Below are 16380 nucleotides of genomic sequence, written 5' to 3'. Positions count from 1 at the left end.
TCCATGATGTCTTTGCAGGAAAGAAAGCAGCAGCTGTAGCCAATTTTAATATGTTGTTGTTGTGTGCCTTTAAGTTGTTGCTGACGTATGGTGACCCTAAGGTGAATCTATCATAGGGTTTTCTTGGCAAGATTTGTTCGTAGGGGTATGCCTTTGCCTTCCTCTAAAGCTGGGGAGAGTGTGACCTGCCCAAGGCCGCCCAGTAGATTTCCATGGTTGAGTGAGGATTTGAACCCTAGTCTCCAAAGTTTTGGTTCAATGTTCAAACCACTACAGTACACTGACAATACCAACGTAGACAAATTTATACCAAACCAAGGTATACACAACATGTAAGTTCTTGTAGCTACCTAGCCCAGTGTGAAGAAAACTGTTCCTGCCAGAATCACTTCTTCTGTCCAGCTAATGAAAGTAGAAAACAGAAGCTATTTACCTGGGACCTTTCACACTATACGATTATATTGCTATTATTCCATGTTAACTGCCATGGTTCTGTCGTACAGAATCCTGGGGTTTGTCATTTGCTGAGGGATAAGAGGAGCTCTCTGGTTGAGAATTCTGAATGCCCCCTCCTTAAACTCAGATCCCATGATAACATAAGATGGAACCTCTCAGTTAATGTGAAAAATAGTGTGTGAATGGGCCCCCTTTGAGGTGGCATCTCTCTCTCATTCTCTCTCTTTCACACACACCAAAAGGTATACCTCATTTTCACACAAGCTCTCACACTCTTTTTCCACCACAAATATTCATGGGAGGACTAGTGGACAGGGTTAATATTTCTCTCCATCTTCCCCAGGTAAGTCATACTCTCCCACACTATCAGCCTTTTGAACACCTATTCATCTGGCTGTCGGAAGTGAGGATTGTCCATGGTGAATACACTCCCTGTGAATTACTCTCGCCATTATGCTCCCATCAGCCTGCAAAACCGCTATTTTGTGGGATTAAGATATATTATGCAAGAAAGCTGTGATGCCTGACCACAGAGTGCCCAACAGATGTTCTGCTAAAAGTGTTCTGTGGGCAACAGGTAGTAGGACATTAATTTTGCCCTCTGACTGCAACTACATTTCATTTTCTGCTGTTTTAAAACAGAAAAGGAACAGTGGCAACAGCAGCCATGAAGGCCTTTGAGGATGACTAAGACCACAGCAAACCTAAAAGGAGAATTCCAAAGGCTACCCGTGCCCTATAGACTACCCTGATATAGTCTATATATTAGATGGGCTGGAACAACCTCTTCCAGACTAGAACTCAGCCAGTCAATGGGAACAACTGAGTTATTTATTGCCCATCTTTTTCCTAGAGGTGGGCCTCAAAGTGGTTGTTTCATTTTCCTACTTGCATCAATAAATGCACAAACAAATAACATTGTTAACTCTAACAGAAACAAAGTTGACAGGATACTCAAAGCTGAATTTACAAGTGAGTAGCTCATTCCCTTAAGAAAGACATGCTCTAGTTATGGAGAATGTAGGGAACATTTCTACCTGCTTTTCACAAGAGCAGGGTTTTCTTAATTCATTTGTGGGTGCACAGATCTTAGGACTGGTGTTTTAAATAACTTAGATGCCTGCAGTTAAAGATTGTAAACAAATGCTTGTCTCAGGTTAAACTTTTAATTTTAGTCTTACATTCCAATGCCATGCTTTTGCCATCTAGGCTTTACTATCCTTGTGAAACACTTTATGAATAACGTAGACAACACAACTGTTACAATGCCTATCATGTTGAGGGGGGGGATGCATTGGCACACGCCATAACTTTTGTTTATGCTTTTTAACTCATCCACAATTCAATTCCAAGAACAAGTAATAGGTTTGACTCTTAACAAGGACACACATCAAGAAAAGCCTATCGGCACCTTTCAATAACCACCAATCCTGAAAGCATTTTTGCCTTGAGAGCCCCTTTCCAAGCCTTCTCCTTCACTCCCTTGAGTGAGTAAAAATCCTTTGATTAGCTGAACACAGCATACCTAGTTCTCTTCAAAATAACCCAGCAAGATAAGTACACCTGAGAGAAATGACTAGCCTAAAATTGCCCATCTGATGGAGTAGATTGCATCTGTGAGTTATGAATTGTGATCTTCTTTCTTTTAGTTACTGTCAAAAGTGCTGCAGGATTCCTTTGTATCTTTTTATGCTGACAGAGACTAACACAGCTGTGTCACTAAATACCAAGATCACCCAGTGAGTTCAGTGGATGCCTGAACTTGCCCCCCCCCCAAGTGCCAATCCAACACTTCATCTACTATACCACAATGGTTCTCTTTTTGCCCATGTAAGAACTGGATCTTAGATCCCAAACCCATTGCCAATGAAATCAGAGATCAGTCTGCTCTCATTTGGTTTGTTGTAATTACTGACCTGCTCAGCTTTCTGGTGAAAAATGGATGACATATCCAATAAAGTACTGCGCTCATCCAGGGCTGCAGCAAATGCTTTCCATTCTTGCTCCAACTGGCTGGCAATTTGCTTAATCTGCTGTGAGGCATAGTGACCAGACTCCACCAAACGGTTGGCTACAGACATGATGCGATTTATGTTCACGTACACATTCTACAAAAAGAGAAAGAAAGAAAGAGAGAGAGAGAGAGAATAGAAAAGAAAGAAGAGGAGACAAATATGTTAGACAAGAATGTTAAGTGTGTTAAACTCAAAGATCCCAAAGAGAAAATGGAATACATCCCAATCTTGCTCGTATCAATACAGTATTATAACTATAAATGTGAGCTATCTTGGGCAAATGCCATGCAAATTAAAGAGCTTGGAATTCTTGCAGAGTCCATACTTCCATTAAAAAAAATACAAGTAGAGACTTCTAGGACGCTGAATGTGAGGCCTAGTACAAAAGTCTAAACTTGCATGGACAGTACTCTAAAGCACAGGAGGGATATATATGACCCACTGGCTACATGTCATCTAAATGAAAAATAAATAAAAAATTAAAATTAAAAAGAATGCTCCCCACTATTAGAAGCCCCTCTAAATGGTGATTTGGCCTGGAAGCAGGTTTGCCTCCCACCCCCTCTCCCCAAAGCCTTCAATATGTCCTTTGATCAAAATGGGTAAACCTCTAGTAAACCTTGAGATGTCCTTAGACTCCATCTGTGCTGCAGAAATAATGCAGTTCAACACAGCTTTAACTGTCATGGCTCAGTGCTATGGAATTCTGGGATTTGTAGTTTTGTGTGACATTTAGCCAACTCTGTCAGTGAGCTCTGGTGCAACAACAAATCCTAAGATTCCACAGCATTGAGCCATGTAAGTTAAAGAGGTGTCAAACTGCATTATTCCTGCAGTACAGATGCAGCCATATTTTCTGATCTAGTGGAGCCTGCAGAGCACTCCACAGGCCAAAAACTGGCCCCTAAACTTTCCAAAATTGCCCACCTCTGCTCTCAAGCTAAGCTTTCATTAAATCTCTAGTAAGCAACAAAAGTGAAAACTATGACAACTCTTGTCTCCATCCCATCCCATCCCAGTTGTGAAGCCTTATTAACTGGCACCTTGCACACTTCTGCTGTTCTATCCTGGCACAGGGCGTATGCATAGGGTTGCCATATCCCGCCTGGGGGCGGGACTTTCCCGGTTTGGGGCAGGGCCACACGGCCCCACCCCGGTTTGGCCCTGCCCCCGGGACTCCCCCCCCAGCGAGGCCCTGGAGGCAGCTCCACCCCTCCCCATGGCTATGTGCCACCTTCCCCGCCTCCCTGCCTGGGATAGCCTAGACAGTAGGTCTCCAGGAGACCTGCCACTCAGAGCTATTGCCAGCCCACTTGGTATATATGTCTTGCAAGAGGCCTTACTTTCCAGGTTACAGTGAGAAAAAAAAAGGCCATAAATCATTCATGTTTCACTGGGAGTCTAAATGCCTCATCTTTTAAATGTATACCACTCAGTATTGTTGTAATTCTTTATCACAGGATCGTTTTTGAGGCCCTAAACACCTTTACTTGTAATATGCAAATTTATCCCGAAGCTGACCAATGGGAAAGAAGCAATCAGCCCTCTATTTGGGTTGGTTTTCAATGGCTTGGTGAAGGAAGAGATTTTGCCTTGCAAGTTGCTGGTAAATAATAGAGGGCTTTGGGGTAGCAAAAGGCTGCAGAAATAGTTTGACTCCCCCCCCCCTTAAACATCCATGGCTCAGTGCTATGGGATTCTGGGAATTGTAGTTTCTTGTGGCACCAGAGCTCTTTTGACAAAAGGAAGCTGAATGGTCCACAGAGGAAGCGTTGCCTGGGGGCAGAGCCTCTTGCCAGCAGTCTTCGGTGGAAGAGAGGAGGCTGATGGTCCTGGCCACTTCCCTTGGCTCCCTCCCTCCCTCCTCCTCCTCCTCTCAGAGTAGCCACAGCCGAGGTGAGCTTCTCATTCACACTCCCTGGCTTTTCTCTCTCTCCCCCCCCCCCCCCTGCACTTTGAGACCCTTTTAACTGCCAAAGCTCAATGCTCTGGAATTCTGGTGTCTGTGAGGCATTTGGCCTTCTCTGTCAGAGAGCTCTGGTGCCACAATAGACTACCATTCCCAGGATTCCATAGCACTGAGCCCTGGCAGTCCAAGCAGTGTGTTTTGGACACAGAGATCCTCCAAATGAATCCAGTCTCTAGCTTTTATATCTCTCTCACACACTGCAGGAATAATAACCCACTTTGAGACTGCTTTAACTCAATGCTAGGGAATCCTGGGAATGCTAGTGTTTGGGAGACATTGAGACTTCTCTGTCAGTGATGGCTCTGAGGCCACAATAGACTACAATTCCCAGGATTCCCCAGCACTGAGCAGTCTCAAACTGGACCATTTCCTCAGTGTGGATGCACCTGGGGAGGAATTCTGGGCACTGCAGTTCAACTACGTTTGGAGGGTTATGGGACTCCCTGTCAGAGATAGCTCTGGGGCCACAATGTACTACAATTCCCAGCATTCCCCAGCACTAACCCAGGACAGTTAAGTCACTCTCGAAGTGGATTATTTCCTCAGTGTGGAACTCTGGGCATTTCAGTCCAGCTATGTTTTATTTCTGCAGTGTATTTTGGACCAGAGACAAGGTGACCAGGCATCCTCCTCCTTTTCCAGGACATGTCCTCTTCTGTCAAATTTCAAAATGTCCTCCATTTGGATCATGGCCAAGAAGCATGGATTTATAATTACATGGGTGCTTTTAGCTTTTATATTTGGCCATGTCCTACATATTTTTGCTTGGGTGCCCTACATTTTGGGGTGAGGGCATTGGTCACCTTGGTCAGAGAGCTTTCCAGGGGTTAACTGCCATTCTGCTGTGGTGCTGGAACAAACCACCATTCCCAGAATTCCATAGCATTCAGCCAAGACAGTTAAAGTGGTCTCAAACCAGATTATTTCTCCAGTGTAGATGCAGCCCAAGCCTTTTGCCTCTCTTATGCCTGAGATTTCAAAGCCCAGCCTTGGCACCACAACAAACTACAAATCCCAGGATTCCATAGGATGGAGTGATGAGAGTGAAAGCAGTGTGGCAGCAGCCTAAGTGTGCTTAATGCAGTTCTTAACATGGTGCACCTCTTGCCTACAGAGTCTCACAAGACTTTTTTGTTGAACAACTTGTACCCATTAACTCCATTTCATGTCTCCTTTATTTAGTGGGGAGGAATACAGACAAAACAAGTCAAAATGAAGAAAAACCAAAGTCCCTTGACCAAAGGGTTTGGTTGTGGAATAAGCCTCTGAAATATGCAAGAGGCAATGTTAAAATAAAGCCATGTTCAATGCCCAAATGTGCTGTTTGGAATGGGGAGAGGGGGGTAGCCAGAAAGGGAAGTATATTTCTGCAATCTGTCTACGAATAATGTCAAAATGTCCTCCATTTTGATCATGCCTAAGAAACATGCATTTATATGAACATTTCTAAAAAAGCCTCGATTTTTTTGTGTGTTCTCCATTTTAAAAAAATGTGTCCTACATTTGAAAATGTTGTCCTGCATTTGTCCTACATTTGTCCCGGTTTGGAGGTCCTGACTTATGGCAACCCTACGTATGCAGGATTATTTTGGCAGATTATGAATTGGAAAGCAACACAAGGGAGAAGCGCATCTTTTAAACATGCCATATCAAAATAATTCCAGTCAGTTAAAAGTCAAAATAAGCAGCGTGAACTGCACCCTGGGTGCCCTAAACACCACCTTCTGAAGTCAGCAACACATCTAAACTTAACATGAGAGGGCAGTCTGTTCCCTGCGGTAGCTGGCATCATTCTGAGCAACTACTTACAGTTGAACAACATTACCTTTCCTGACAGAGACTCTCCACAGACAAAATTCTATCCATTACAGTATACCAGGGTGTGTCACATTGCTCCTTCCTGAATCCATCAGAGGGTCACACCAATGAAAAGACCCAGAAATTCTTTCCAAAACAAGATGCATGAGAATGTATGCCTTGTTTTAAAGCAAAATTGTGTTTCTCCATGCCTTGCTTCCAAACAAACCCCTTGGGTGAATGATGTGGCCACCAACATTTGTTCTCAGTGGCTGGGGGTCATAAACACAAGTGGGTGAGCAGTGTACTGCACACTTATTGACTATGACATTAAGCTAAAAATTCCCTTAATTTCAAAGCATCCAGTAGAAATTTTATTCTACCAAAAAAAAATAAAAAATAAAATAAGAATGGCAATTTTGAAAAACAAAACAAAAACCACAAATCACTTATGGCCCAAGTAGTGGACCATTATGCCACCATATTCCTCACATAACATAAAATAATCTGTACCTCCTGCTTAAATTGTAAACCTCTGTTTGGACTGTTTCATTCCAGATGATGGTAGGTGCTCATAACAGCACTGTGCTTATTTATTTATTTAAAACCCCTGCATATAGAAAACTAGGCTAGCTTACAATGCTTTCACTCAATATGCTATTTTCTTTGGGGTAGCTTGCTCAGGTATAATGGAGAAAGTATTCTCGGTTGGACAAAAGATCAGCCATATTTAAAATAAAATAAAATAAAAATTCACATCCATTGACTTCTGTTTTCCATTTTTTGACATCCAGAAAAATTTCAATAAAACAATATTGGATTTGTAAAGCATTACAAGTCAGTGGTCTAAAACATGAAATTACATCAACATCACTAGGTGGCACTGTATCTACCTCCCACACAGATAGGTTTAGTCAGTAGGAAATACAAGAATATGAGCATCCAAAAATGCTAAAACTGTGTTGTCTTTACAGCCTACAGGTAACTACTACACACTAAGAGTAAAAATGCTACTTCTTGATATTGGGGAAAATGTGTGATGGGGAAAAAAAAGTTCTTGAGCTACAATGGAGATCAAACTTTTGGGCATTAATAAGCAAAATCTTTGCACAGTCTGTCCAAAGTGTGAGTATATGCCATTCTGTTGTACACTATGGTATAAACAGAACCCTCCACACTTTTACTGTGTTATTGACTTAATGATGTGGCAGAGCACATGCTTTGCATTTGGAGGTGGTAGATTTGATCCCCAAGGATCACTGTTACTTGTCTATCTTAAACAGCCTCTCTCAATCTGGTCTTCTAGATTTGTGGTACTATAGCTCCCATTGTTTCAAGCCAGCATGACTAGTGGTCATGCAGTCACCCCCTGACTGGAGTGATGAAAGTTGTGATCTATAACAGCTGGGAATCATCAGGCTGGGGAAAGGTGGTGCATACAGTACTGAGCTAGATTAGCCAATGATCCAGTTCAATATACATTGTCTTCCTGTGTTCCTTACAAATATTTTAGGTGTGTGTATATTTAACATATAAACATAACTCACTAATCAGTTATGAGCAGTTGTAACTGACTTGTTGTGTGTCAACTTATGGCGATCCCAAGATAAATCTATCATCAGATTTTCTTGGAGGTATTTATTCAGAGGACCTTTATCTAAGGTTGAGAGAGTAGGACTTGTCCAAATTCACCCAGTGTGTTGCCATGGCAGAGCAAGGATCTAAACCCTGATCTCCAGAGTCATAGTCCAATGTTCAAACCACTGCACCACACAGACTCTCAATGCATTGTTTTTGCACTGCCCAACAAGTGCCAAGACACTGTGCCAATATTGCTTTCAACCCCTCTTCCACCTGCTTTAGAAGGACGGAAAAAATACACAGCCTGAGTAAAAGTCTGCATTTGCTTGTTTGATCAAAAAGGGAGGGGGAAGAGAGGAGTGGGAATGAACCACACTGCACCTTGGACCCATCTAATCAACACAGACTGTTAACAGTGTGCCTCTTGTTTGGTGCAACGTCAAAAAGAACTTTGGCGGGCGTAAAAACAGCTTATTAAATCAGTCTCCGGTGACAGGTTTCTGAATTAAAAAGGAATATCAGAACTAAACAAAATATCAAATAGAGCGGGATGGAGAATAATTTCAGGCCTTCAGTTCTTCAACTGATTTTATTGTTACTTTTTTTTCACAGAGTGGTTCCATGGAAATTTACATTTAATGATGACTACATGCACCCTAAATATAGGCCCTATAAACAGTCAAAGGAAATGAAGAAGAAAATAATTGTCCCAGAGGCAGGAAAGGCATTAAAATCTCATTGCCCATACAACAGATATGGGGAGCTTTTGGCTCTTCAGATGTTGGTTTCCAACTTCCACCAGCAGCCAAATGGACAAGTACATTTGGCTCTATGTATTCATGGACTCTTTATCCATGAATTCAACTATCCAAAGCTTGAAAATATGCTCTATCTATCTATCTATCTTCCAAAAAGTAAACCTTGATTTTGACATTATATATAAGGGACACCATTTTACTAGCCATTGTATTTAATGGGGGTGAGCATCCTTAAGATTTTGATATCCATGGGGGGTCCTGGAACCAAACCCCAGTGGATACCAAGGACCCACTGTGTGATAAAACTTGTAATTCAACATTAGAAGGGTGACATATTACCCATACTTGCAACAGAAGATGCTTTCCATGCCTCCATCAAGAAAAACTACATGGTCTGGCTTGGGTTACTGTCATGTAGTTATGGAAGTTAGGGCCTCCTGAATTCCATCTGAGCAACCACACACAAGTTTGTAATGAAATATATATTTATATTTTATTATGTTTGAGGTTACTTATGGGATTGCTTCCTCCCATATCCTGTACACTCAGGTCCTCGGGGGGACATTTATTCTAGTCAGCCAGGACTAGGTTGGCAACTGTCAGCCAGAGGACTTTTTCTTCAACCACCCCTAGACTGACCTGGTGGCAGAGATTCGACAGCTGAATATGGTGTCCGAATTTAAAACAGAATTGAAGACCAGTCTCTTCTGGCAGGCCAATCCAAATGGTTTTTAAATGGTGAATTTTAAATGATGAATTTCAAAATGTGGACTGTTTTAATATGTATGTGTCTTATTTGTTATTTTAAATCGATATGTTGTGTTTTAACTACTGATGTGTATTTGTTAATCCGTTCTTGTTCCCTACCTCCATGTATGAGGAGGGAGGAAATAAGTAAGTAAGTAAAATGTGCTGGCCAAAGAAGATGCGTCACTGGGAAGTCATATTTTGATATTCTACATTTATCTATTTAGTTTCCTTCCACTGGCTGCAAGGGGCCAACATCAAACTAAGATGGGGTGGAGCTACACCTTCCTGAACTAAATTGTCTTCCATGCTGCTGTTTGGGTAAAGGAAAACAAATACAGGCACCCACTAAGATTTAAAAAACAAAACAAAAAACCGATAGGGGGATAGGAATTATGGCATCATGTGTCCCTGCGAAAAACAAGTGAAGGTCCTTGTGAGAAGAGCCTGTGACATGACACTTTTGTATACAAGCATGGTTGGATACATTTATGTGGCCAATCTTTTCCAGTCTGAAGACCACATCCTGAAGGACTCTGCTGATTCACATTCTTATATACACAATATTTGATTGGGAATTTGGATCACCAAGGATTTGGGTTCTAGCCAAGATCTAGGAGTCAGTGACATATCATTGGATAATGTGGCACATTCAAAGCAGTGCCACTTTTTGAAACTGTGCTACTGCAATTGTACTACTGTAAGTCTACCTACAGCAACTGTTCCTCCTCTTTTTTTCTTACTTAGAGCATTCTTGTTGAAAACCTTGGTTTCCCAAGAAATCTTTACTACTTTTGACAGTTGTTAGTTACGTTTATATCTTGCCTATCCTTTGTAATTTAAAGCAGCCTGTATGGCTCTGGGGACTTGAACACATTTTCCAAGTCTAATACTTTGACTGCTAAACCACGCTGGCTCTCATGCAGCCTAGTTACATCTTTGGCAGCAGGTCTCAATGTCTAAATAACAGCCCAAATCAGATATAGGTCTCATGTTTAAGAAACCTTAGTGTGGCCTGCTAGACAGATGAATATACCTGTCTTTCTATTAGCTACAAAATTCCTGGGCATGTGAAACTATATTGTGCCAGCTAGCCTCTGATAACTAGACTCTTAGTGGTTGCATGATTTATGCATAAGCAAAGAATGCCAGAAGTACAAGCTGAATGTATTCCTGTCACATAACACTCACCTAGAATGATCTCTTCAAACAAGTCAGTATTTGTTTCCATTTTAATTCAATTCCTGTCCTCTGCTTATACTGTCCAAGATGCTAATTAACTTCAATAATTAGTGCCTTCTGATGGCAGGCCAGCCCTCACAGGCTTCTGAACAGAACTACTAAGTAAAACTAGGAAGTCCAAAATTTATCTTGAACTAGGTCACATTTGAACTATAAATCTGAAACCAAAAGTGATGCCAAAAAGTATAATACCTTAAAAGCTATAAGAAACTTAAGATCACTATATATTTATCCATTTCAAAATGTCCTCAGAACTGTCAGCAAGTAGTGGATGTCATGGGTGTTGAAAAATTATTTAATTTATCATGCACATTGAGAAACTCAAAACAGATTCAAACGAAGACCAGGGTGAATCTGGCTTGGTTTTAGCAATATAGTGCTATTAAATGCCATCAACATCACAATTTAGGCTCCATGTAGTTTATTCTTCTTTTGCTGGGTGCACAGAAAAATATCTGGCTGTTACTTCCCCTGGTCATATGTAAAGACGGCTGTATGAGAAGAGGTTTTTGTAAACTAAAATGTTTCGGCAATTTATGGGATATTTGTATTTGTGTTTTGTTTCTGCCCAGCAATTCAAGGCCCCTATGCTGAAGATATACATAGGAATTAGGCCTCCAACTCCTGCTGAACTTGGAAAGCGTCCAGATATGTTAGCCTGCATAGAGGTCACAAGACTGACGCATTAGCCTTTGGCACAATTTCCTAGTCCCCACACACTACTGTAAGTAAGCCTGCAAAGAAGTAGGACACATACTCCTTTCCCAGTTTACCCTCACTTTCCTCTATTATCTCCTTGTGTTGAAGGACAGATTATAAACCTTTTGGTAGTGGCAGAGCTCAGAAAAAGTTCCCTTGGAGAGATTAATTCTCAGGATCCTTAGCTGGCATACCTATCGTCTGAATAAGAACCTGCTCTCTTGTAGTTTGCAAAAGGCTCTGCATACTTATACCCTACATTAACAACAGCAACAATGATATTCTACTTTTGGAGCCCTACTAGAAAGCCCGGCATAACGTAAGCCAAGCAATACTGAACACAGCCCCCTAACCCTTACCTTTCTCTGACCTTATTTAAGTAGACTAGATTTTATCATTTATGGGTAATATATTGAGGAGAGCAACACATTGGTTCAGAACAGTATACGGTTTCTGCGCTGTAAAGAATGCGGTGTGTGCCAATTACTGAAGTTAGAAGTTCCAAAGATTCTTACCATACAGTTCATAGCAAAATGATTGTGCTGTGTCTGGAGCTCCATGGCATGAGGATGACTGGCTCCAATCTCCGTGTAGCTGTTCAAAAACAGGCCTTTATTGTGTGTGATCCAGTCGAACATCTAAGAGAAAGCAGGGATTAATGATCATCACAGGACGGAACAGAAGGCTCAAAACATTTGCATGTTTGCAAACAAAGGATTTTCTAAAATTGATCATGATTTCACCAAAGCTTTTCAATGACACACAGCTGATTGAACTGGTCCTGTGAACCAGAGTTTGAGTTACAAAAACAGTGGTTAAAGTAATATGTTATTCTTTTGTGACAACAAAGGCATAATGAAGTTGTATTTCAAATGTGACACAAGTATATCACAAAAGTGACATAACTACATAATTCTTGGGATGCAGTAATAACAAGTAACATTTTCTACTTACTATCTAATTACTTTGAAAGGTAAAGGGATTTTGAATGGAATTTTATCTTTTTAACACCATTCTCTTATTAAGGGTTTGTTTTAAGTTACAATGAAAGTACAGTGCGCCCTTCTTCTACACTGGGATCTGTTCCGGACCCTCCACCCCGCGTAAAAGAAAAAGCACATATGCTCAAGCCCTATTACAAGTAATGGGGCTCGTGCTTGCGGCGGTGCAGGGTGGCGGCGCCGTGCGTGTGCCATTGTTTCTTCCGGCGCACGCCACTGCTTCTTCCTCTGATGCTTTCAGCATAAGCTGAAAGCAGCGTCTAATGCACCCGCCTATGACGCGGGTGCACTATAAGAGGAAATAACAATTTCAAACAGCAAGCTACTTTTTAAAAAATGGTATGCAGTGTTAATGCTAACAAATTAATGGGAGAGAGTGCTTAGAATTACAAAACAAACTAGTTTTACAATATAACTTCCCAAGATATGTTGTAAACAACGTCCTGCCTAGTCACCTCTGGCAAGATTGGGGAGCTTCTATAAAGAAAGGAATTGGACCTTTCACATCATCAATATCTTCCAAAAGATAACACAGATAGCAACTAGCTGGCCAAATAGAAACTGCTGTGGGATAGTATGACAGAGCTGGAGTAAAAAACAGAAAAGCAAAAGCAATAAGGAGCATTCATCCAATGGGTGCACATTTGTAAAAGCATCACATTCCAAAAATGCTTATTAATGGCCGAATAAGGCAGATGCAACCATCAAGATAGACGTTAGAGGTACATTAACCAGTTCAACCTTTCTGCGGCTCTGATTAAAGGTAAGAACACACTGTGTGTCCCCAAGGTATGCTTGCTCGAACCAGGAACAACTGAAATTATATCTGAGGATTAGCAGTGGGGTGGAAAGGGCCGGGGGGGGGGGCAGCAAACTGAATGAAACAGAAGGACAGAAGGCAACTGTGAAATATTATAGATAAGGAGAGAGAGAGAGAGAGAGAGAGAGAGAGAGGAATACACTAAAAATGCACTACAGATTCAGTAACCATGACATAATGGATATCTGAAACCTGATTTCCCAGAGTCTTCTCACACCACAATGGCTCCTATTTTACATACATAAATGCTTGGGAGGAGAAGTGTTCCATATTTTGGATTTGCCTCTACTTGCATATACATAATGAGGCTGGAGAGAGACTGATGACCTGTGAAATGGCAGGAGAAATTCCTGCCATTTCTCAGATACTCACATCTCTCTCCAGTCTTACAAATACAGTACAGGTATGTACTATGCTACTTGTGCTGTAACTCAAAAAGTTTTGGATTTTGGAGTAATTTGAATTTTGGAATTCTAGATAAGAGATACTCAGTCTGTATTACCAAACAGGGAGCTTCTTTCCCCACGAACATGGGTCATGAGTACTTTGACTTAAATCTGAGTTGAAGACTATCTTGTTCAGGGAAGCGTTCCCAGGTACTGTGTGATTATCTACCTGATTTTTCATTGGACAGTTGATGTTGTTTTTAATTGTTGCCTGCTTATTTTAACCAATTCTATTTTATATTATTACCTATTGTTTTATATGTATTTTGTAGATTGTACGCCATTGGAAGATTTTATTATTGATTTTATTGTTTGTATGTACAACACTGTGTACATTTATAACGCTATAAAATAAACTATAATAATAATAAAAATAATAATAGTCAGCTAGGAAGTACTATTATCAGCATGCACTAAGTTAATTCAGGACAGTACTAACATCAATTCAGGAAATTACCAACAGCAGCAGGAACAATCAGTTCCTATCTCAAAGCAAAGAAGGCAAACTTATTGGATGTCACATTTCTGAGATATCTCAGAAACCAGTATAAAGATAAACATTGTGCAGCACTGTAAGGCATTGAAAATGCTATAGGAAGTCATTTCTAATGCATAAAGTATGGGCAATGATACTGCTCAACATAGCATTATTGAAGGGACAGTTCAAACCATATCTACTACTTTGCATTTTGATGCAACTAAAAAAGACATCCACCCCAAAAAATCCTGGGTCAACTTATATATATATGGGTCAATACACTTAGAAAGGTCCTGAAACAAGCAAGCCTGATTTCTCTCTCTCTCTCTCTCTCTCTCTGTGTGTGTGTGTGTGTAAGAGGTTCCCAGTCCAATCTGAAAGGGTTCTCTTCCCATCAAAGAAACCCCCCTTTTAACTCCACTTACTTCCCATCTCAATCTGATGTTAAAACCTCTCCTCCAGCACCTGGGAAACAGTGTTTGTGGTTGGGAGAGGACCAGAGAAGGAGAAGGAGAGACGGAAGTGGTATTTTCTCCTTTCCTTCCTTTGATATAGCCCTCTAAGTTTTACACTCGACTTATCCATGAGTAGGGTTGCCATATCCCGGCGGCCCCCGTGACAATCACGGTTTCGGGGGGCCCCTCCCGGTCCCGGTCCGGTTTGGGCCCCCACCCGTGCCTTGTTCCCGGTTTGGGGGCCCGCTCCAGCCATTGCCGCTGCCGCTAACGCGGCTGCTGCGGCGCCAAGACACCTCCTCCTCCGGCTCCGCCTTCCTCCTCTTCCCTCAGCGGGCGGCAGAAGCGCCGCCGCCACTGCGCCCCCACTGGGAGGGCTTGCGCGCCGCCCAGGCCTCAGCAGGGGCCAGGGGCAGCGTGCGCGCCTTCCCCACTTCCCTCTGCGCGCGTGCGCGCCTGCCTTCCCCGCGCGCCTGCCTTCCCTGCTTTCTTCCGCGCGCGCGCGTGCACCTGCCCTGCTTCCCTCCGCACGCGCGCCAGCCTTCATAAGGAGGAGGAGGAGGAGGGGGGAGAGGAGGAGGAGGAGGAGGAAGGAGCCGGAGGAAGGGTGCCTGAACTTAGGCCAGGGCAGAATTGGGGCAGAGGAGGAGGAGGAGGAGGAAAGCTGAGTCAGTGGCCATTAGGTCTGCCTTTGTTTTTGGGGGGTTTTAAATTATTTTTAAAAATATAAAATACTTATTTTATTTAATATTTTAAATTTTGATTATTGCTTTTTATTTTTATTTTATTAATATTTATTATAGCTTGTTTTTATTTTATTTTATTAATATTTATTATAGCTTGTTTTTATTTTATTTTATTAATATTTATTATAGCTTGTTTTTATTTTATTTTATTAATATTTATTATAGCTTGTTTTTATTTTATTTTATTAATATTTATTATAGCTTGTTTTTATTTTATTTTATTAATATTTATTATAGCTTGTTTTTATTTTATTTTATTAATATTTATTATAGCTTGTTTTTATTTTATTTTATTAATATTTATTATAGCTTGTTTTTATTTTATTAATATTTATTATAGCTTGTTTTTATTTTATTTTATTAATTTTTATTATTGCTTGGTTTATTTTATTAATTTTATTATTGCTTGTTTTATTTTATTAATTTTATTATTGCTTGTTTTAGTTTATTAATTTTTATTATTGCTTGTTTTATTTTATTAATTTTATTATTGCTTGTTTTATTTTATTAATTTTTATTATTGCTTGTTTTTGTTTTATTTTATTAATTTTTATTATTGCTTGTTTTTTATTTTATTACATTAATTTTTATTATCAAATATATACACCCCTGCCTTGTTTATTTTTTCATTATTTTTTATTATTAAATATACGCAAGTGCATTTTTTGTGTATTTATGGTGCTTTGAATGCTAACAAGTCTGCCTTTCTTGGCCAATTATAGTGGTGGTGATGATGATGATGATGATGATGGTGATATTGATATCAACAAGCCTCTGACTCATGCGCAGTGAAGAAAAACCACAGTCCCTTGCCCAAGTACTGTACACACTTCTGAGAAGTAAAGTTGAACCCGAGGGCAAGTACATTCCTGCCATCTGTCTAGGAATAATGCCAAAATGTCCTCCATTTTGATCATGCCTAAAAACATGCATTTATATTAACATTTTTTTTTTTTATTTATACATTTTATTATATTTCACACATCTATTTACATTCGCTTTCTCCACTTACATATTCTCCATCCCCTTCCCTTCCCCCTTCCCCTATCCCTCCTCTCCCCCTCTTCTCCTCCCTTCCCTCCCCTCTCCCTTCCTAACCCATTTCTTATTTCTTTATCTTTTCTGCTTTACATTCCTCTATTCACATTACACTATTCCAGTATTGTTCTA

At 40.7% G+C, this 16380-nt stretch overlaps 1 protein-coding gene across 2 annotated transcripts in view; it reads right to left on the bottom strand.

Annotated features, from left to right (window-relative positions):
* The window catches only part of TRIO (trio Rho guanine nucleotide exchange factor), a 289861-nt gene that overhangs the window by 168560 nt on the left and 104921 nt on the right, over nt 1-16380 (bottom strand). For both annotated transcript variants that reach the window (XM_089516462.1, XM_089516461.1), the window contains exons 6-7: nt 11780-11902; nt 2373-2564 (exon numbers count right to left, since the gene is read on the bottom strand). In XM_089516462.1, coding sequence (XP_089372588.1) covers nt 2373-2564; nt 11780-11902 — 315 coding nt within the window. The remainder of the gene's footprint in view (nt 1-2372; nt 2565-11779; nt 11903-16380) is intronic.

The sequence above is a fragment of the Sceloporus occidentalis genome, unplaced genomic scaffold, assembly GCF_023333645.1.
Source record: "Sceloporus occidentalis isolate IW3139 unplaced genomic scaffold, rSceOcc1.0.p SCAF_3, whole genome shotgun sequence".
Lineage (NCBI taxonomy): Eukaryota > Metazoa > Chordata > Lepidosauria > Squamata > Phrynosomatidae > Sceloporus > Sceloporus occidentalis.
The sequence above is the reverse complement of the archived record's forward strand: the minus strand, read 5'-3'. Positions and strand labels throughout refer to the sequence as shown.